Source organism: Mustela nigripes, chromosome 16 (assembly GCF_022355385.1).
Source record: "Mustela nigripes isolate SB6536 chromosome 16, MUSNIG.SB6536, whole genome shotgun sequence".
Lineage (NCBI taxonomy): Eukaryota > Metazoa > Chordata > Mammalia > Carnivora > Mustelidae > Mustela > Mustela nigripes.
In genome coordinates this window covers 44,600,172-44,620,127 of record NC_081572.1, presented here as the reverse complement: position 1 = coordinate 44,620,127, position 19,956 = coordinate 44,600,172, and the positions used below count along the sequence as shown (strand labels likewise).

Below are 19,956 nucleotides of genomic sequence, written 5' to 3'. Positions count from 1 at the left end.
CCCTGAGCCTCTTTCCTCCCAGCCTTTCACCGTTTCGCGCTCTTTGGCGAGTCCCGCCTGTTCCCCAGGCCGCACCATCCAGAGCCCTCCGTGCCCTCAAGCCCCGCCCCGTACGGAAGCCGAGGCGGAGGGTCAGAATCCGGAAGGAAAACAATCCGGGGAGAGTAAGGTAGCCGGGACCTGCTGCCAGAGGGAGGTGGATCGGGCCAGGAGCGGCCGGGGCGCGGTGTGGGGACGATGGCCGCCGAGAGCCCACGGAAGACGACTGAACCGAGAAGCAAGACGCTCAGGTGAGGAAGGCGGCTGCGGGCAAGCCGACCTTTTCCGGGCGGAATCACCCTCTCCTACCCTTTCGGGGCTGCTGATCTGAGGTACAGACAGACTGGGAGAGAAGGGACCGGGCCTGCAGTGCTGATTCTAGTTCAGAGACCCTCCCTGGTTCTCCCAAGGCAATATTGAGGGGGTTGCTTTGGGCGGAAGCCCCGCGCTCCTTCCAAACTCAGGCTGCCGAGCTCGTTCCTATTTAGGCTCCCCTCGCAGCTGTCTCGGTTGGCACCTGGCGGAGGCAGCAGTATGGGGCTGTTTGGGGTAAAGACATAACAAGGCATTCTCCTCTCAGCTCTAGAATAGAAATCTTGTTCTTTTGATCAACACATACATCACGGGGTCTGCTGATCCCTTTGTGACCTCCCGAAATCCGAAATCAGGTTTAGGTAAGATCCGTTAGCGCTGTGATAGAGCCCGGTCCCATGTTTGCTCTTTAACGAAGAACAAAGCTAATCACCAACTTAGTGCAAGTCACGATGCAAGGATTTGCGGCTAATCGTCGAATCTGAGATTGAGGGCGAGAAATCCCGACTTCTGCCCTCCATCCACTTAGAGCAGGTCCCTCGGAAAACAAAGAGCCTGGGACTGAAAGGGCTGCTTTCCTTAATCCTCTGTTGGACGGCAGGGGGAGATCGTAAACAAACGAAGTGCAGAATCTCTGGCCTAAAGCCTGGGAAGGTGGTTTGTGTATTGTCTTGTTGATGTTCGTAGGGAGGGGCAGGAAGTTGTTTTAAGTCGGCCAAGAATTTCAAGTTGTGGTTTTAGAACATGAACCTCTAAGAACAGGATCTGGTGGAGAAGAGATGTTTTGGGACATCCAGCCCTTTTCTCCCACCTCTCTCAACCTGGTTTCTGCGCTCATTCTAGTTTTCCTCTGCTGCAGGTCCTCCTCCTCATGGTGTACCTAGGGCTCACCTAAGGCCTGGTGGCTGGACCTTGGTCTCTGCAGGTGTTGTAGCCCCTGACTGCTCTGTACTCAGCTGAGTCTGGGGCTTTCTTGGGAGTGTTGCTGTAACTATTCAGTTGAAGTGTCTCCTTCCCCTGAGCCTCTGATGGGATCCATTGTTATTGAGAGCTGCTGATCTAGTTCCCTAAGATGAATATGAAGCCAAGGTTGAGGATGTTATCCAGCTGATGAGTTTTCCCAAAAGAGGGTAGACTCTTTAAGATTTTATTTATTTGACAGACAGCAAGAGAGTAAGCACGAGGAGGAGTGGGAGAGGGAGGAGCATACTTCCAACTGAGCAGGGAGCCTGATGCGGGACTCAATCCCAGGACCCCAGGATCCTGACCCGAGCTGAGCTGAAAATTGTCGCCTAATGACTGAGCCACCCAGGCTCCCAAGAGGTTAGACTCTTGAGAGAGATGTTGAGAACTCTGTTCTCTTCTGCTTTAGGCTCCCTGAAATGCTTGGCAGAATTTGTTATGCTCCAGGGACCTGCTAGGAAGAAGGAAGGAAGGGAATGTGGTGGTGTTATCTTTGTTATTTTAGAAATGCTCCTATCTTATAGTGCTGAGTCCTCTTACAAGGTAAAAACTGAATCTCCAGACTCTTTCTGGTGGTCTTAGGAGCCCTGAGGTGTGAATGGCTGGTGAAATGATTAAATTCCTAACTACGCACCCCATCCCCATCCCTCCCCTCGCCTGACCCTGAAACCTTTGCGCCCACTTTGGCAGCCTTTCTTAATGTCAGCAGCACGAGTGCTGCCAGCTGTGGGCAGCTGTGGGCCTGCATGGAGGAGCCAAAACAGGGTGGAAATTTCCTGCTTCAGGAACAAAGTGAGGATGAAAGGCTTTTGTAGTTCAATGCCCCTGTTACCAGGTACAGAAACTCCGGTTTCCCATTCTGGTTGCAGCAGATTGTGGTGTAACCATTAGCAGGCCCAGACCCCTGTCCGTCACCTGGAAACAGGTCTTATCCTCCTCCCTCCACGACTTCCCTTTGCATCCCTTCCACAGCATACATGTTGTGACATGGAATGTGGCCTCTGCAGCACCTCCTCTGGACCTCAGTGATCTCTTGCAGCTGAACAAAGACAACCTGAATCTGGACATGTATGTCATTGGGTAGGTGTCTGCAGTGCCCCTTCCCCCATTCCATTGCGGAGACAGATAAGCCCAACCAGCCCAAAGTGGTCCCCACGGGGTACTACTATAATCTGTCCTCCCTCGCTGTGGAGTCTGAAGGCTAGGAGCTTTCAGCCTGCATCAGGACCAGTCAGTGTTTCTTGTCCTGCGTCAGTAATGGCAAGGGGTTGGTAGTCAATGGCCACGGGAGGGCGAGATCATGGTCATGAGTACCCAAGATTTGAAAGTGCCAAGGGCAGTACTGAATGTCTGTGTCAGAAGTACTACCCTCCAGGCCAGGGGGACAGCCTCTGACCTGGGATGGGCAGTTTGCAGGAAATGAACTGTGGGATCATGAGCCTCCTTTCTGATACTGCCTTTGAAGACCCATGGAGCAGTTTCTTCATGGATGTGCTTTCCCCTCTGAGCTTCGTCAAGGTAACTTACAAGTTCATGGGCAGTTGGGAAGTGTGTCTCACCTCCCCTCACTAACCCCCAGTCCTGTGGTCTCCCACATAGGCTTTCATGCTGTTTCCATTTATTTAAAGGCCTAAGCCTCAGCTGCACCTGGCTTTCTGGGATTCCTGCCTGCTTCGTGTCTTTCCAGTATAGGTGGAGCTGAGCTGGAACCCCAGGGGCTGGTTTAAAACCTGGACATTTTTCAGGTCGGGAGAATCCTGGGGGGAAGCTCAGCAGGGCTTATTAACACTTCACTGCCTTTCCACCTGTCAGCCTTCAGTCCCAGCTCACATGCCAGGCCTGAAGTCCCTGAGTATAATAGTAACTGCTAACACTTACTGAATGCTTACTTGGTAGTAAGCATTATAAGTAAACTTTATATATGTTATTGAGAGCTCTTAACTCCCTTGAAATGCGGGTATTTTTCAGGTAAAACCAAGACTCAAAGGTCACAGGCTGTCTGGGATTTGAATCTAGATCTTTCAAATTTCATAATCCATGTTCTATTTTTTTTTTCTTTATTGTACTTAGCATGGAATTTTTATTTATTTATTTATTTATTTATTTATAGAGATTTTCCATTTATTCATTTGAGAGTGATAGAGCGGGGGGAAGGGACAGAAGGAGAGAGAGAAGCAGACTCCTTCCTGAACAGGGCACCTGTGTGGAGCTCAATTCCAGGACCCCGGGACCATGACCTGAGCGGAAGGCAGATGCTTAACTGACTGAGCCACCCAGGAGCCCCATAACCCATGTTCTTTGCTTGATCTTAGCCAAAAGGCCAAGAAGCAATAATAACCCATGTTCTTAACTAGTACATTTTATTGCTGTGCTGGTGATCTGAGGCTGACAGGTATGCCATAGCTAACTGGTATCAGAGGGTGTCCTCTGATCGTGGGAGACATGTACCTCATATTCTCAGGGGCCCAGAGGTTTGGAGAGGGGAGAAAAATGGAGGGAAAATAGTTCTCAGTCTGAAGGGCCAGTATTCTTTGGGGAAAGCAGACCGTAGGAGAATCCACAGGAAGGCTCTAGACTGCTGGGTCTTCACCTTTATGTCCTGCACAGCTGAGGCATGAAGCATAGTCCCATTCAAAGCACCCTATGCAGTGCTTCTTGGAAATATCAGAATTCCTCTAGCCCCTTCCTCGGTGACTAATTTATTCAGAATTCATTCTTTTACCCCAGTTTGCTTAATGGTGCTGAGGCAAGAGCTGTGAGTCCTCTTAAGGGCTGAGCCAGGAGGAGGGAATACAAGCTTTGTCCTGCTGCTGAGGCTGGAAAAGGCCAGTTCCCAAGCCCTTGGCTTTCTCCAGTTGAAGCTCAGACCTCTTACTTTAGATGTACAGTTAGAGCCTCCGAGAAGACAGAAACACCTCTCTCCCCACACACTCTCTTCCCAAGACTGGAGTCTTTCCTGCACCCTGGCTAACTGGCAAGGGATTGGTAGAATGGAATCAAGCCAAAGAAATTAGCTCAGCTTGTAGCAGGGACACAAGCCCCTCTACCCATTTGGCCTCCTGCATTTGGGAGGCCTGCCTGAAGGCCTGGCACCCAAAGCAGATGGGTGACTCTCCTTCCCCTAGCCAAGAACTAGGTGAAGGGGTAAAGGAGTGAGCCCTGCTTTTGCAGCCTCTTCCTCTGATGGGAGTTTGGCATTTAGAGGTTGAGAAGCCTGGACATGACTCCTTCTGTTGGCTCTAGGGCCCCAGCTCCCTCCCTTTAGCCCCTTCCTTAGCTCCTCCTACTTCACTTCCTCCAACAGAACTTCCCCTACAAGCCTCCCGCCTTTCCCCACAGCCCCACCCTTTCTCCCAGTCCCAGCCTTTCCTGCCTCCCACGCTCCTCCCCGTCCTTGCTCCTTCACAAAGCGAATTGGTGCTTTCTTTTGGGGTCCCATTGGTCCAGACCTGCTGTGTGGGTCAGGATTAAGCCTGAAACCTCTTCCTGGATCTTTATCAGTTCCTTAGGAGTCAGTTGCATGGTGTGAATGGGAAGCCAAGACCGGGGCTAGAGGGTGCTGTTAGGGACACATTTGTAGTAACCTCTCTCCAACGCTAGGTTTTCACACCTCCTTCACTCAGTCTTGGGTTTGGGGTTCCCCCTGCTTTGACTCCTCTGCTGTGGCAGATCTCCTGGCCTGCGGGATCAAGTTTCATAATTCCTGGAAGGCCCCAGTACATGTTCCCCACCCGGGGATTTCCTCCTTGGCCTCTGCAACCTCAAACTCCGGAAACAGCTACTCGGGTGGTAGGTGTAGACAGGCTGAGGCTGAGAGAGAGGGTCACTGGTTACGGCCCTGTCCCACCCTGTCTCACAGAGAGCAGGAATTATACGGATCCCGGACCTCTAACATTGTTATCCTAGTAGTCGTCCTGGTTCCTTAATCTCCTTGAGCCTCAGCCTTCCATCTGCAGAACAGGGACAGCTGTTCCTTCCAAGGTTGGGGTGAAGATTAAATGCAGTGTGAAGGATCTCTGGAGATGGTGGCTGTTCTTCCCAGCCTGTAAACGCACGTCCACCATGCTTGCTCTCATTGCCCCTGCATCGCCTTCATGGAGATCTAGCTACCCACAGCGTATAATTATTTGGGGGAGCATTTTCTTAATTTTTTTCCCACTGAGCATTATAATGTATACAGAAATTAGGTGTATTTTTGGTAGATTTTTATGTGTCTATGCTTCATTGTTACCGCCAGTCAAGACAAGGTACAGAATCTTTCTTTTTTTTTTTTTTTAAAGATTTTATTTATTTATCTGACAGACAGAGATCACAAGTAGGCAGAGAGAGTGGGGGAAGCAGGCTCCCCACTGAGCAGAGAGCATGATGCAGGGCTCGATCCCAGGATCCCAGGATTACAACTTGAGCTGAAGGCAGGGGCTTTAATTCACTGAGCCACCCAGGAGACCCCAGAATATTTCTAGCACCCTAGAAGCCTCTCATATTCTCTTCCTGAATTTACTTTTTTATTTTTTTAAGTAGTCTCCACATCCAACATGGGGCTTGAACTCTTGACCCTGAGATCAAGAATTGCAAGCCAGCCAGGTGCCCCTCCCTGCATTTACTTTTTAAAAATCTTTAAACCAGGGGTGTCTAGCTGGCTCAGAAGAGCATTAGACTCTTGATCTTGGAGTCATGAGTTTGAACCCCACATTGGTAATAGAGATTACTTAAAAAAAAAAAAAAATTTTAATCCTTAAACCAGCAAAGAATAGCTGCCAGTTAATCCTTCTGGCATCTATGAGATAGATGAGGTAGAGTCCTGGTTTTTCAATGAGCAAATAGACTGAGACTGGGCCCAACAGCAAATGCTAGGAGCCCAAGTGGGATCTGAACCCAGATCTGGCTAACTTCCAACAAAGCCAGTGCCCTTAGCCACTATCCTACATCGTGCCATCCCTCTCTGAGCCCCTGGTGCATGGGGATGGCAGCCTGGAGTGCCCTACGAACCCATAGAGCATGGTGAGAGGAGTCCCTAGGCTGCATGGTGCTAGGACTGGAAGGTCGATGCCTTCCTGATGGCAGAGTGCCCTGGCAGCCTTGTCTTCTCGGCCTCCCTTCCGCACCCCAAGCCCAGGAAGAGGCAGTGCGCTCGGTAGAACGCATCACTCGGCAGCTCGGGAGTAAATGCTGAGCCTGGAGCTGAGACACCGTCGACCTCAGGGCTAGGCAGGGACTTCCTCGGCCTGTGCAGGGGAATGAATGACCATTGTCCCCCCTCTGCTGTAGGTTTCCAGTGTCCGCATGCAGGGGCTCCTCTTACTGTTCTTTGCCAAGCATCAGCATTTGCCCTTTGTCCAGATCCTCTCTACTAAATCCACCCCCACTGGCCTCTTCGGGTACTGGGTAAGGATGGAGTTGTTGTCTGAGTCGCGAACTGGGAGGCTTTCACCACTGGGCTGGGGAGGGCTGGATGCTTTAGGGGCGAGCAGACCGAAAAGGGGGTGATGCATATCTGCTCTCCTACTTCTGGGAGCTCAGCACCCTTGAGACCTCAGGCTGGGTGAGCTGGGCTCTTGGATGGGGCGGTCACTCTGGGGAGCTGAGCGTCTGGCCCTTGGGAGATCTGGCAGCAGGCCAGATGATCTCCCCTCAGGCTGGAGATGGGAAAGGGGAGGTGGGTCTTACCCAGAGCCACTTCCCACCCTTGCGCCCACTTACACTGTCAGGGGAACAAAGGGGGCGTCAACATCTGCCTGAAGCTCTATGGCTACTACATCAGCATCGTCAACTGCCACCTGCCCCCTCACATGGCCAACAATGACCAGCGGCTGGAGCACTTTGATCGGATCCTGGAGATGCAAAATTTTGAGGGACAGGATATCCCCAACATCCTGGACCATGAGTGAGTGTGCATTCATGGACTGCTGCCCCCTGTCCTCGCCCCCACACCAGCCCAGGCTAGCATTACCCTTAGGCAGCCTCTGTTCCACTCCAGCCCTTTCCCAGCCTCCTCCCTGATGCCCTGGCTCTCTTGTCCAATTTTACCTGCCTGGGGCCTAGAACCCCTTCCCTTCCCCTGCCACCCTCCCCTCTGTGTCCTGCTTTAGAACTCTGGACACTTCTGAAGATCCCAGATCGATTACCCCAGGGTTCCTGAGTTCACCCATGGGGAATTGGTTCTCAGCCTTGCCTGGTGGCCCATTGAGGGAGGGGGAGGGAGGGCAAGAGCCTGCTCTATTTGCTGCTTGCCCCTGGGTGCTGGTGTCTTTGGCTAAAACAGCTGGGAAGCAGCCACGAGAACAATTCATCGGCTCATGCCAAATCATCCCTGGCATTGGCTCCTCCCAGCTTCCAGTGTCTCACCTGCCCCTCAGGCTCGCCGCTGGAGGAGTGAGCAGACCTGAGGCCTGTTGCTCCTCCCTTCTCTTACCTTGTCACAACCCTAAGCTGCCTTCTTTTCTCTCTGCAGCCTCATTCTGTGGTTTGGAGACATGAACTTCCGGATTGATGACTTTGGGCTACATTTTGTCCGGGAATCCATAAAAAATCGGCGTTACAGTGACCTGTGGGAGAAGGATCAGGTATCAAGTGAGGGAAAGCTCCAGAGGGGTGATCTGAGCCTATTGTGGAAGTCCAGCATCAAAGGTGGGGGGCACCACTCAGGTCCCTCAGCCGCCTGTTCTCCGTTTCCAGGCCTCTGAAGTCTTTGTTCCCAGGTGGGGATGAGTTTAACAGGGCTTTGCACCCGGGGCCTGGTCTTCCCCTGGAGGAGCTGCTGGGTGTGCATTAAGATAGGGAGCAAGGCCTTCGACTTACCATGGTCCTGCACTGGGCACCAGCTCTCTTCGATCCCTGTTGTCTTTTCCATCCCCAGGCTTGCTTGCCTCCTGGAGGATGAGATACCAGCCCTTTGGGGGGCTCTGATACAAGTTTATTAGTGACTCCCAGAGAGATGGAATTCAAAGCCAGTTTCTCATAGTCCCAGGACTGGAAAATGGCAGGCAGCGGCCTCCCCTCGGACTGTGGAATAATGTTTACTAAAGGATTCCGCTTTCCTGGGGGTGGAGGTGGAGTGGGGACGGGCCGTTGGGGCTGTCACTAAGGCAGTGAGGAAGGGAAGTGGTGTTGCTTGACTGCTGTCCTACCTCAGCGGTGGCATGTGTGATCCGTCAAATGGAGTATATGCCAGGCTGCTGGGTCAGGACTACTAGGAGGTGGGACTCTGCCTTTCTCTCCAGCTCAGCATCGCCAAGAGACACGATCCACTGCTCCGGGAGTTCCAGGAGGGCCCCCTGCTCTTCCCACCCACCTACAAGTTTGATAAGAACTCCAACAACTATGACACCAGGTGAGGAGACTCCCCCAGGAGAGGATCAGCCTGCCACTGATTTGGAATTAGCCTGGGAGCAGAAAATGAGGGGCCAGGAGGCCTCGGAAGTCAGGTTGTGTTGGGCTCTGGTGGCAGAGGGAGCTGCCTCAGAATAGAAGTGTTAGGAAAGCAGGAATAGATCTAGCCATCACCTCAGGAGTGGCACCTCCCAGCCGCCTCACGAGGTGCTGACTGTGGTGTCCTCAGAGAGCAGGAAGGTGCTGGCAAGGATGGGGGTGGGAGGAGATGGGGGGAAGTGGCTGATTCCTCACTTGGGAGAGACTGCATTTCAACATTGCTTCCACTCCCCCAGGTTTTCTGGTCCTTCCCAGACAGGGGAACAGAAATCTTGGCTCAGCCAGTTACTGGCTCAGGTACCCCTGTCCCAGCTGGGAGTGGATCAGGTACTACATAGGAAGGTGAAGTCATTGCTGTCAGTGGAGGAGTTTATGGGGAACAATGTAGGAACAGTGCATCTAGTAGTTAAAAATACAGTTCTGCCACCGATCAGCTGCGTGTCCTCGGATAAGATATTTAAACGTCAATTTGATCATCTATAAAATGGGGATGATATTAGTATCCAGCTCATGGGGTTGAGGATTAAATGAGACCTCACATGTGCTCAGCCCCAGTGCCTGGCACCTGGTAAGCACCGTGACAACTGCTGTGGTCAGATTCATGTCTTTGGGTAGTAGATGTACTAAATACCTTTTTAAGAAGCTGAGAAGGGGCCAGGTAACCACCCAGACTTGCAGCTTAGGCAGAGGGTCAAGAGCAGCTCTGGCCTGAAGTTCGCAGCCCAATTTGGCAAGGATTCCCATCTCTTTGAAGACAGAGAAGAGCCCCGTCTGTGTCACAGCATTTTTGTCTCACCTTCCTCTACTCCTCTTAGCAAGACTGTCCTATGAGGGAGGCGGGAAGTGCCTCCAGGGCAGAGCCTCTAGAATGTTGGGAATGAACACGTGTCTCCCCAGCTGGGCCAAGCTGAGAAGTAGGACGGCCCTGTGCTGGCAATGGTACGGCCAAGCCACGGCGTCCCCTCCAAGGAAGGGGTGGGGTGGGGGGGAGGTGTTTTGGGAGCATGGAGCAAGATGTGCTGGGGTCATGGCCTGGGCAGCACACACAAGAAGAGGCCATGAACCCTGGAAACAGAGCCTAGCCTGGGCCACAGAGCAGGCCAGAAACGAGGGAAGAGGGCAGGTTCCGGCTGGCCAGCTGGCCTGGGGCCACAGCTGCAGGGAGACTGCCAGTCTCCCCAGCCATCCATTGGAGATGAGAACTATCATGGACGTTGTGAGGCCTCGGTGGGATGGGCCTGGACCTTGGCAGCTGGGACCTTCTACTGACGGACTTTCAATCTCCTCTTGCTAGCAGGGAGAGAGCTGCTGGCAGGCCATGTGGCCAGGGGTCCCTTTGCTCCCACCCCCAGGTATGGTAGGGAAACCACCAGGAGACTGGAAGTCTTCACAAACAGCTGAATGTTGGCTAGGCTGGGATCAGCAGGTACTGAAATTGGGTACAGAGGCTCCGAGATATTAAAGGACTTCCCCAGGAGACTCAACTAGTAATGGCGGAGCTGGAGCTGAGATCTGACTCTACTCTGTGGCCTCCAGTGCTTCAGTCTAGCCCACAGCACCTCCAGATTCACAGCCAGTCTTGCCAACAGCAGCAAAAGGGCGGGCAGGATGGGGACAGCGAAGTCTTGCAAAGAAGGAGGCAGGTACTTATTTCCACACAGTGGATACAGCCCACATTGTTATTGACATTGCTGGAGCACTAACCATGTGCCTGTGTAACCAGACTGTTCTTCATCCTTGAAAACTCAGCTTCGACATCATCGCTGTTAGAAAGCCTTCCCTCACCCTTCCCCATCTCACTGAGAGTTTTCTCCTGCCCATACGCTGCCCAAAAGCATTACACACACCATGCTTCCACTGCTGCTTTCAAGATACAGTGGGCTTTTCCTGTTGTACTACGAATGCCCGGAGAGACTGGATCTGATTTATGACCAACTCTGGTATGTAGCATAGCACCTGGCATTTGTTTGAATCAGGAGCCCAGGAGGACAGAAGGAGAAGATAAGGTCTTGAAGGGGCAACCCCTCTATTAGAGGGATCCACCCATAGCAAGAAATCCAAGTAAGCACTATCAAGTCCAGGAGTTGGTCAGTAGAAGGTTCTAGAACTCTGGAAGTGTCGAAGGAGGCTGAGCGAATGGTAAAGAGGCAGGCAGCTGAAGCCAGGAGTCAATCAGAGCTGCTGTCAAGGAAACAGTGGAGTCCGGCAGAGAGAAGGGCAGGCATTCCAGTCAGTCAGCAGCACTGATGAGCGACATCTCGAGAAGAGCCTGACCGGCTATACAAAGTGACCAAGAGTGACTTGTGTCACTTCAGCTTTGCTCAGCAACATCCCTGAGCCAAGATATCATCAGAAACGAGGTCAGCTCCATTACAGGGGAGGCTGAACAGGCTAAGAGCGGGAAATCCTGTTAAAGTCAGGGATTGCCGTAGGGTTTTGTTACGGTTGACATGAGCCTGGTCAGCCTCTCCACCAGGCAATGAGCAGAGGATCTTATGATCAATCTAGTCAAGACTCCTGTCCAGAGTTTAGTAAGACTTTTCCAAAGGGAAAAGTTCATTTCAGACTATTTCAGACCCAGAAATGGAACACATTTCTAGGGGCTCAATAAATCGGCTCAATGTTCTAGGCTCTTAAAAGAAATATTTGCAGAGCTAGTTGGTTTTGCCTAAAGTAAGGACATACTAACCTCCAGAAACAATTGTACTCAGTCACAACCATTCAGCCAAAAATCCTAAGTGAAGTCTGGTTCTGGTAAGGCATTTGAAGAGACAGTTCACTGCTGGGAATTGGCCACGTTGGAGTGCAGTGGAAGGAGCATGGACTTCATAGACCTAGGAAAGCATCTGACTTCTGCCTGGACAGAGTGACCTCTGAACTTCAGTGTCTTGTAGTGGAGGGAGAATGTGACCTGTAACAGTCTTGCAGGGCCGAGAGGATCAGGACAGTCCATGTGACACTATCACAGGGTCGAATGAACAGAAGGATCCCATGTTTCACAATTATTATTAGAAATGGAGAACTGGATGGGGGAGAGCCCATGGGGAGGATGTAGTTGGATAAGCATCCAACTCTTGGTTTTGGTTCAGGCCATGATCTCAGGGTTCTGGGATCAAGCCCCAAATCGGGGCTTGAGTATGCTTGAATTTCTTTCACCCTCTGACCCCTCCCCGCTGCACTCTCTCCCTCTCTCTAAAATAAATAAATAAAATTTTAAAAAGATTTTTATTTATTTATTTGACAGAGAGAGCACAAATAGAGCAGCAGGCCCTCCACTGAGCAGGGAGCCCAATGTGGGGCTGGAGCCCAATGTGGGGCTGGAGCCCAATTCGGGGCTCAATCCCAGGACCCTGAGATCATGACCCAAGCCGAAAGCAGACCCATTACTGACTAAACCACCCCTTTTAAGAAAGAAGTGAAGAACTGGGGGAATATATGTAGTATTTAATTCGTACATACACATTTATTTATTTATTTTTAAGTAGGTTCCACGCCCAGCATGAGGCCTGAACTCGTGTCCCTGAGATTGAGAGGCACAGGCTCTACCAACTGAGCCAGCCAGGCAGCTCAATTTGTACACATTTTACTTGTTTCTTGTCTTTTTTTTTTTTTTTTTTTTTAATTTTTGCCAGACAAGCTCCTCAAACACCTTGTCAGTCCCGTTTTTCAGATCCCCAGTTGCCCAGCATATAATAAGGGCACGGTAAATCTTCACTGAAAGACTGAAGTGTACAGGTATTGCACAGTGTACAGGCAGGCCCTGGAAAAGGAGGAAAGGAGGACAGGCTGAGAGGTACTGAGGAAGAAGGAGAGACAGGCTGTGGTCAGGACTTGTGGAGGATCCTGAAGTGACTAGGGAAGTTAGGGAGGGAGAATGCTTTGAAAGGGAAAGTGGTCCATTTGTGTGAATCATTCCCAAGTTTAAGCATGGGTAGGTACTGAATGTCCAAGGTGGGTTCGGAGATTCCATGTCTGTCATCTCTGGAGTGGAAATAGCATATTCTGATGTGCTCTGAGCACTCCTCAGAAGAGTAGAAGGTTGAGACAACCCCGGGAGCCCTATACAGATGTGGCCGAGCCGGTTAGCACCTCTTAACCCCTCCCTTAACACACCTTAACTTGTTTAATACTCTTTGAAGCAAAGTACTACCGTCACCCCCATCTGAGAGCTGAAGCTGAGGCTGGGAGAAGTGAAGTCACTTGCCCAGGGGCACATAGCTTTCTCTCTCTCTCTCTCTATCAAACTAGATTACCAGTTAATTATAAAATGATATAATTCAGGAACAGGCAGAGGGAAGAGAGGCCTAGGGCCAGGTGTGGAGAGAGGGCAAGGAGCCTCTCTCCAAGTCACATGTTCACCAGCCAGAACCACAGAGCTCTTCGTTAACAGGGCAGGACCTCCCCCCAAATCCTGGTGTCTGATCGTGGAATCAGACTTCACCATCGAGACAGCATTCTGCCTCTCTGTTGCTAGAAGACTATATTGCTGTTGAATTGACAACAGTATGTCAGAAATGTTAATTTAAAATAGTAAGTGGAGGGCGCCTGGGTGGCTCAGTGGGTTGGGCCGCTGCCTTCGGCTCAGGTCATGATCTCAGGGTCCTGGGATCGAGCCTCGCATCGGGCTCTCTGCTCAGCAGGGAGCCTGCTTCCTCCTCTCTCTCTCTGCCTGCCTCTCTGCCTACTTGTGTTCTCTCTCTGTCAAATAAATAAATAAAATCTTTAAAAAAAAAAAATAGTAAGTGGAGGGGCATCTGGGTGGCTCAGTGGGTTAAAGCCTCTGCCTTCAGCTCAGATCATGATCTCAGGGTCCTGGGATTGAGCCCCACATTGGGCTCTCTGCTCAGCAGGAAGCCTGCTTCCCCCTGTCCCTCTGCCTGCTGCTCTGCCCACTTGTGATCTCTCTCCTTCTGTCAAATAAATAAAATATTTTTAAAAAATAAAATAGTAGGGGCACCTGGGTAGCACAGTGGGTTAAAGCCTCTGCCTCCAGTTCAGGTCACGATCCCGGGAGCCTAAGATCAAGCCCCGAGTCAGGCTCTCTGCTCGGCAGGGAGCCTGCTTACCTCTCTCTCTGCCTATCTATCTGCCTACTTGTGATCTCTGTCAAATAAATAAAATCTTTAAGAAAATAAAAAATTAAAATAAAATAAAATAGTAAGTGGAGGCACCTGCATGGCTTAGGTCATGATCCCAGGGTCCTCAGATTCAGCCCTGCATCAGACTCCCTGTTCAGCGGGGAGACTGCTTCTCCCTCTCCCTCTGCTGCTCCCCCTGCTTGCACGCGCCGTCTGTCAAATAAATAAGATCTTTAAATAAAATAAAATAGTAAGTGAATCAAACAGAAGACAAAAGTAGACTTGCAACCTGGTTATCAGCATCTTAAAGTGTGTATGTTAGGATTAGATGGGCATTTCTGAGGAGAGAGGTTGAGTTTGGGGTTTTCCTGAGTTTAGGTTCCATGAGCAGTCAGGCTGGCTAAGCGCTGGCTCTGTACTAAGGCTGAGGCTGCGCAGGACATCTCGAGAGCCAGTGCTTGCCTTCCAGGCTCACACACAGACCAGTATGCCAACTGAAAACGACAGCACTGCATAACATAGGGAAAACACTGGTGCAAAATGCTTTGGAAGCAGAAAGTAGAGCTCAAAGACGGCTTTCTGACAAAGGCAGCATTGCCACTGGGCCTCTCTCTGTGAAGATGGGTGTTCCAGGCAGCACAGACTGCAAGAGTAAAGGTCCGGAGGCCAGAGAGTCCCTGGTAGGCGGGTGTAGAACAGTGGTGTCAGGCTCCTGGAAAACCGTGCTTGGGGACTTGAGCTTTATTCTGGAGGCAGTGAAGACTCCTGAAGGGTTTTAGAGCAGGAACCATATGCCTAGGCTTTACTGTTCTGGGTTCTTTTAAAATCAAGGGGGAAGAACCCGGAACAGCAACTGCCCACACCCCCATTCCAGGACTTGGGCCCCGCCCCATCCTTGGAGGGCAAGGCCTGGTCTTAGAGAACTGCCGATCTTTGAGAACAGCCCTGTAGCTCCCTGGGCGCGGCTCGCCTGTCTTGAGACAACCGTAGTTACCTAGGGAAGGAAATCACTCCTATCTCCCAGGGCTGTACAGCCTCAGGGCTCCGCAGAGAAGCCAGTAAGCAAAGAACTGGCCAGAGGGGTCTCAGTTGACTCTAGAGAACAAAGAGTCACAATAGCCAGTGATTACAGAGAGCTTATTTTGTACCAGGCACGGTGCTAAAGATTTTGTGTGTGCTTTATCTTACTTAATCGTGTCAGCAGACCTGTGAGGTAACTATTATTACCTTCATTTTATGGATAAGGAGAGGGGGTGGCCTGGTCATGAAGAGTTTGTGCCATCTGGTCACGCTGCCTGGCCTTGAATCCTGACTTCACCACTCAGTCATTCTGTGACTTCGGGAAAGTTCCTTCCCTACTGAGTCTCGATTTCTCCACCTGAGAGAGGGAACAGGCAATATTGACGGTGGACACACAGGGAGCATCCCCAAGTACTTCCCTTTCCTTTTCTGAGGTTCCACCAGTAGTGAGAGGGAAGCCAAATTCCAGCTTACCTCTAACTCCACAAAATCCAAACCTTAGCTTCTCTCTGGTCTGCTGTTTCTGTTCTAGAAGTCAGAAAAGCTTTGGAGTGGAATGTTTCTGAATCACAGTTGGATTCATAAAAATATAGACTAGACTGAAGGTCCTTGGCAGAGTCTGACAAAGACCAGTCGGCTTCTGGTTCTCTCAGGCCCCTCCTGCCGGCTGCCATGCCACACTCCCGCTGTGGCCCAGAGGTCTCATGGCCACTGAGAGGCCCTGGTGTTGGGGGCTCCAGCAGGCCTGCTGGGGTACCTTCTTGCTCTCCTGCCAACCCTTCTTTCCGCATTCTTTTTCCCCTCCACCCTCAGTGAGAAAAAACGCAAGCCTGCTTGGACCGACCGTATCCTGTGGAGGTTGAAGCGGCAGCCCCAGGCCAACCCCCAAACCCAGAGGCCGCCAGCCCCCAACTTCTTCCTGTCTCTGAGGAGCTATGTCAGCCACATGATGTACTGTGTCAGTGACCATAAGCCTGTGACCAGCACCTTTGACTTGGAGGTGAATTCCTAAGCTGCCCGGCCCTTGACAGAGCACACGCTGGGCCGCCTCTCAAACCCCCCAGCCTTGGATTCTAATGTCAGCATGTCTCCCAGGGGAGGCCTCTAGGTAGGAGGACACCACTGCCACTCCTCCCAGGTCAGGTATCCCAGCTCTTAGAAGCTGTTGAGGGCTCTGTCAAAAACAGGCTCAGACCCTTTGTGAATGGGTTTCCATTTCCTCTTGGTACTGTCCCTTGGGGTTAGTGGGTTCCATTATGCTTATTACCTCCCGTGTGAAGTAGGACTTCCTTCTATTTGTCCTAAATCTACCTGGATCAGGTTGCAAAGGGAGCTACCTCCATCCTTGGATCTTGCCATCACATGACCACGACACTGTTGACCTCCTCTGAGACCTGCAGGGTGTTGGGTGTTGTCCTCCCAACACCACAGCCCTCACTTTCTCATATGGCTGGTTTGTCTGTATACCATTGTGGCCCTCCACATGCCTACATGCTCTCCCCAGAACTACCGCCCTACTTTGGGTCAGGAACCCTGGAGGCCTCACTTCCTTTTTAAACCTGTCAGCAACTCCCCCCCTTCTCCCCTACCCTTTCCCCTCAGTACTTGGCTCTCTGCTTGGTTACCCACTGGGCCCCTAGCCCCATCCTCCCTGGCAGGGCCAGCCTCCCCCGGCAAGCCTTTGGCCCTTTCTCCTCCCAGTGGGCCAAAGTCTAATACTTTCTTTGGGCTGCCTAGTGGAGTTCTGTGCCCATCCCCATGTGTGCCCCTCTTCCCCCTCACTGCAAGTTCACAGTTCACAGCCAGAACATTAGCCTCAGAGGAAAGAGTGATGCTGTGGGATTTCAACCCCTTTCCCACCTCTATGTAGCTGAAGCCTTTGGTGTCTACCCCACCGATCACCCTGATGCCTGAGGGGCTGTGGACCATGGAGAACGTCATGTTGATCAGCTACTCCTTGACCCCAGACTTTCCCAGCAGCCCCTGGGACTGGATTGGACTATACAAGGTGACGTAGTGGGCAAGATATGCTATCAGCCATTCCCCCCTGGTTTATCCCTCCTGGGGGCTCACGGGAGCTGAAGAGCTCAGTCTCACGGAGACTGAAGAGTTCATGCCCATCTCCTGCTGGGGTCCTTGCCCACCTAGAGGCTGGTGGTGAAGGGGGGTGGGGCGTGTACAGTACAATTGCCAGGCTGAAGCATCTTCTCCTTGACACTTGTCACAGATGCTGTGTCCTCCCAGACCACTGACTGCCCAATCCCCTCTCCCACAGGTGGGGCTGCGCCACTTTAATGACTATGTGTCCTATGTCTGGGTCAGGGACAACCAGGTCTCCTTCAGCGACGGGCTGAGCCAGGTACCTGCCTGCTTCCCTGAGATAGGTATACCACGTCTCCAAACATGAGGGCTTGCCTGGGCACTTCTCTGTCTTTTGGAAGGAACGGAGGGTGGGATAACTTGTAAGTGAGAGCTGGGTGGGGGCCCGGGCCAGGGAGCTGACCCCATTCCTCTCCGTCCTCCCCACCAGGTTTACTTCAATATCAGCGACATCCCTGAGACCGAGGGCCAGTTTCTCCTCTGTTACTATAGCAACAATCTGCATTCTGTGGTGGGAATAAGCAAACCCTTCAAGGTATGTTGTTGATGTGGGGAAGGCACTTGAGCCCCTGCTCGGTTCTTCATTGCCATGGGCCTGGGAATCCACTTGGGCCGTGGAGCTGCCTGTACTGGAGAAGGGGAGTGATGGAAAGACACAGAGCAAAATCTGCTCTTCTCCCCCGCCTCTCCCCATTCTGCTCACTGCTGTTTTCTCTCTGCAGATCCAGCCTGGCTCCTCCTTGGCAGAGGACCCACTGGGTGAATCCCAACCACACATCTGAGCCTGGATAAGAGTGGTTCCAGGGCGGAGGCCAGATCTGGCAGCCAGCTCTGCCCATCACTGCCAGGAGCACCAGGGGCCAGGCCCAGCCCCCAGAAGAGGTAGCAGGTATCCTCCACCTCCCAGGGGGAGCTCTAGCCACACTCCTTGGCTCTCTCTGGTCCAGATCTCTAGAATTGGCCCCTTAAATACAGGTTTTTGTTGCTGAGATATGAGTGAAACCAACTAGTTTATCAACACGGAAGACCTGGGACAGACCCCTGGATGTGGGAAGGACCCTCCAGCCTATATCTCGTTTTTCGATTTTCCCCACACACACTTCCAGTCCTGCCCAAGCAGGCCTGCCAGGCACATGCCCCATCTGGCACAGGCCTGCATTCTTGTCACGGCATCCTGGGCCTCAGGCTGCCTAGGAGGAGGAGATGCTCACATTTGCACAGGCCCCATAGACTGCTTGGCACAAGCAGCCTGGGTTCCGGGAGTCTTGGCATCTCATTGCCCATCCCCCTGGGGGATGGGCAGAGGGTGTGGGATCCCTGCTTTTGGCAAAAGCAATTAGACTAAGTGGGCAGGATGAAGGGCCCCTCCACCCAAGCTCTTAGTAAGTGTTGTGGGTAGGAGCCTGACCCATGGAGTCTGATGTAGAAGTTCACTTGGCCCCAGATTGGCTTGTGCTGGTGGGTCAGGTTCCATGCCCTAACCTGCCCTCCTGTGAAAGGGTTGGCAGGTGATAGAGGAGCTGTGGCCACAGACTTTTCCAGGGGCTTTCTTGCCCAGTCGAGCTCATCTGCTCTTTCCCACCCTCACCTGCAATGACTGGCCAGGAACCCACCCTCTCTCTAGACTGCCCTAGCACCTGAAGCGGAGGCAGGCAGAGAAGGGAGCCAGGATCCAGTCATTTTGAAGAATCCGGCCTTGAGGGTCTTCTGAGAGCATTCTCTGGGTGCTGTGTGGGCACACAGTCCCACTCCTGCCACTTGCCTCCAGCCACTGGTGATTCAATGGCCCTTCTCCCAGGAGAAGACACCTCAGGGAACCTGCTCTGTGACGGTCACATCCATCCTCTGACCTGAGACTGAGGGACACTCCAGTCACTCTGTGATCCATACTCCACCCTGGGATCCGTGTGTACCATCAAGAACTGTCCCCCTGGCTTCTAGTGGCCCATGGCTGTGTTCTGTGTTGTATTGGGGGATCATTAGAAACATGACTTTTACACTTGTGTGTGGCTCCGTGATTGCGGGGGAGTGGTGATGGTCTGACTCCATACCCTTGCTAAGCTCTAGGACGAGGGCCCTGTAGATCTAGACTAGAGTTCTGTGTCTGAGAGTGACAGATGTTGCCTGGATGGGAATGGTTTGGGGTCCCAGGATGACGGCCCTCTGGGTCCCTGGCACAGTTGGAGCAAGCCTCCTATGCTATCAGACACTTCATTTACCTTGCTGTGAACTAGAATGGGTTTCTGGGAACTTCTGACTTTCAGAAAAGGTGCTCAGTGTTCACTGGTTCATCCCTCCTCATTGACGTTCCTTCACCTTAGCCTTGAGCCTTGGTCCCAGCTAGAGCTATTTAAAAATGTCACCATCTTTTTTTTCCCCTTGAGCCTCCTACCTCAAGGTCTCCACCAATAATCTCTGTCCCCACCCCAACACACACACACACACCAGAAGACCCGTGACCGCTCACACTTGCCCGCCTCTCACCTCACATGCAGAAGCCTCGTGGCCGCTGCCACGCGGCACCTGTCATTTGGCAGACGGCAGCCACAGCTCAGAGTGGTGGTGTGGTCCATCCCAAGTTACACAGGCAGCTGTGGTGTCATGCAGGACCAGAAACACAGGGATGAGATCAAGACCTGGACTTGAATCCGAGCTACACTTCTCCCCACGTAGGAATCCTGGTTGTCTGTAAAATACAAATAGTGTATACATTTCCAAGATCGTTGTGAGAGAATGGTTGGAAGAACAACAGAAGCAAGAACATACCTATCTCCTTATTCTGATCCATGTAGCCCCGGCGCTCCATCTCAGGGACCACTGCCTCCACCTGCTGCTCGTGGAACATCCTTGTCTGTGTGCCCATCTCTGCCCTTCCTCCTTAAGTCTTCACACACCCCTATCCCTGCCTCCTGTCGGGGGGCCCCTCTGGGCCTGGGAGGAGCGAGTCCAGCAGTGATTGAGAGGCTGGGAAGGGGAAGGGGGAGTGTTTTGCCTCCTCTTGGCCCCAGTCAGGATA

The 19,956-nt window shown here is 52.0% G+C and overlaps 1 protein-coding gene and 1 long non-coding RNA gene across 8 annotated transcripts; one reads left to right on the top strand and one right to left on the bottom strand.

Moving 5' to 3' along the window:
- The first annotated feature begins 145 nt into the window (after window positions 1-145).
- On the top strand, window positions 146-18,937 carry INPP5K (inositol polyphosphate-5-phosphatase K). Of its 6 annotated transcripts, XR_009400343.1 has the most exons (13): window positions 146-290; window positions 2,287-2,394; window positions 2,724-2,832; window positions 6,583-6,699; window positions 7,023-7,198; window positions 7,766-7,877; window positions 8,535-8,644; window positions 15,654-15,840; window positions 16,711-16,848; window positions 17,116-17,199; window positions 17,371-17,475; window positions 17,663-17,829; window positions 18,739-18,937. XR_009400343.1 is itself a non-coding variant. In XM_059379707.1 (12 exons), exons 1-12 carry the CDS (start codon window positions 238-240, stop codon window positions 17,720-17,722), a joined length of 1,359 nt encoding a protein of 452 aa, XP_059235690.1. In that variant the 5' UTR covers window positions 146-237; the 3' UTR covers window positions 17,723-17,929. The 6 variants fall into 6 exon arrangements, 4 of the variants coding, with proteins under 4 accessions (XP_059235690.1, XP_059235693.1, XP_059235692.1 ...); XR_009400344.1 differs by lacking the exon at window positions 18,739-18,937 and having other exon boundaries at window positions 17,116-17,224; window positions 17,663-17,929; XM_059379707.1 differs by lacking the exon at window positions 18,739-18,937 and having other exon boundaries at window positions 17,663-17,929.
- LOC132003867 (uncharacterized) lies at window positions 9,752-19,835 on the bottom strand. Of its 2 annotated transcripts, XR_009400346.1 has the most exons (4): window positions 19,707-19,835; window positions 19,425-19,626; window positions 15,048-15,198; window positions 9,752-14,915 (listed from the first exon to the last, which is right to left on the bottom strand). It is a non-coding gene; the product is annotated as an uncharacterized LOC132003867 (long non-coding RNA). The 2 variants fall into 2 exon arrangements; XR_009400345.1 differs by having other exon boundaries at window positions 9,752-15,198.
- Window positions 19,836-19,956: the final 121 nt, after the last annotated feature.

Bases quoted from the DNA above. Each gene is read 5' to 3' on its own strand.
- INPP5K (XM_059379707.1), top strand. From the start codon at position 238: ATGGCCGCCGAGAGCCCACGGAAGACGACTGAACCGAGAAGCAAGACG. The intron at 291-2,286 runs GTGAGGAAGGCG...TCCCTTCCACAG, and splicing joins CCGAGAAGCAAGACGCTCAG to CATACATGTTGTGACATGGA. The intron at 2,395-2,723 runs GTAGGTGTCTGC...TGGGATGGGCAG, and splicing joins CTGGACATGTATGTCATTGG to TTTGCAGGAAATGAACTGTG.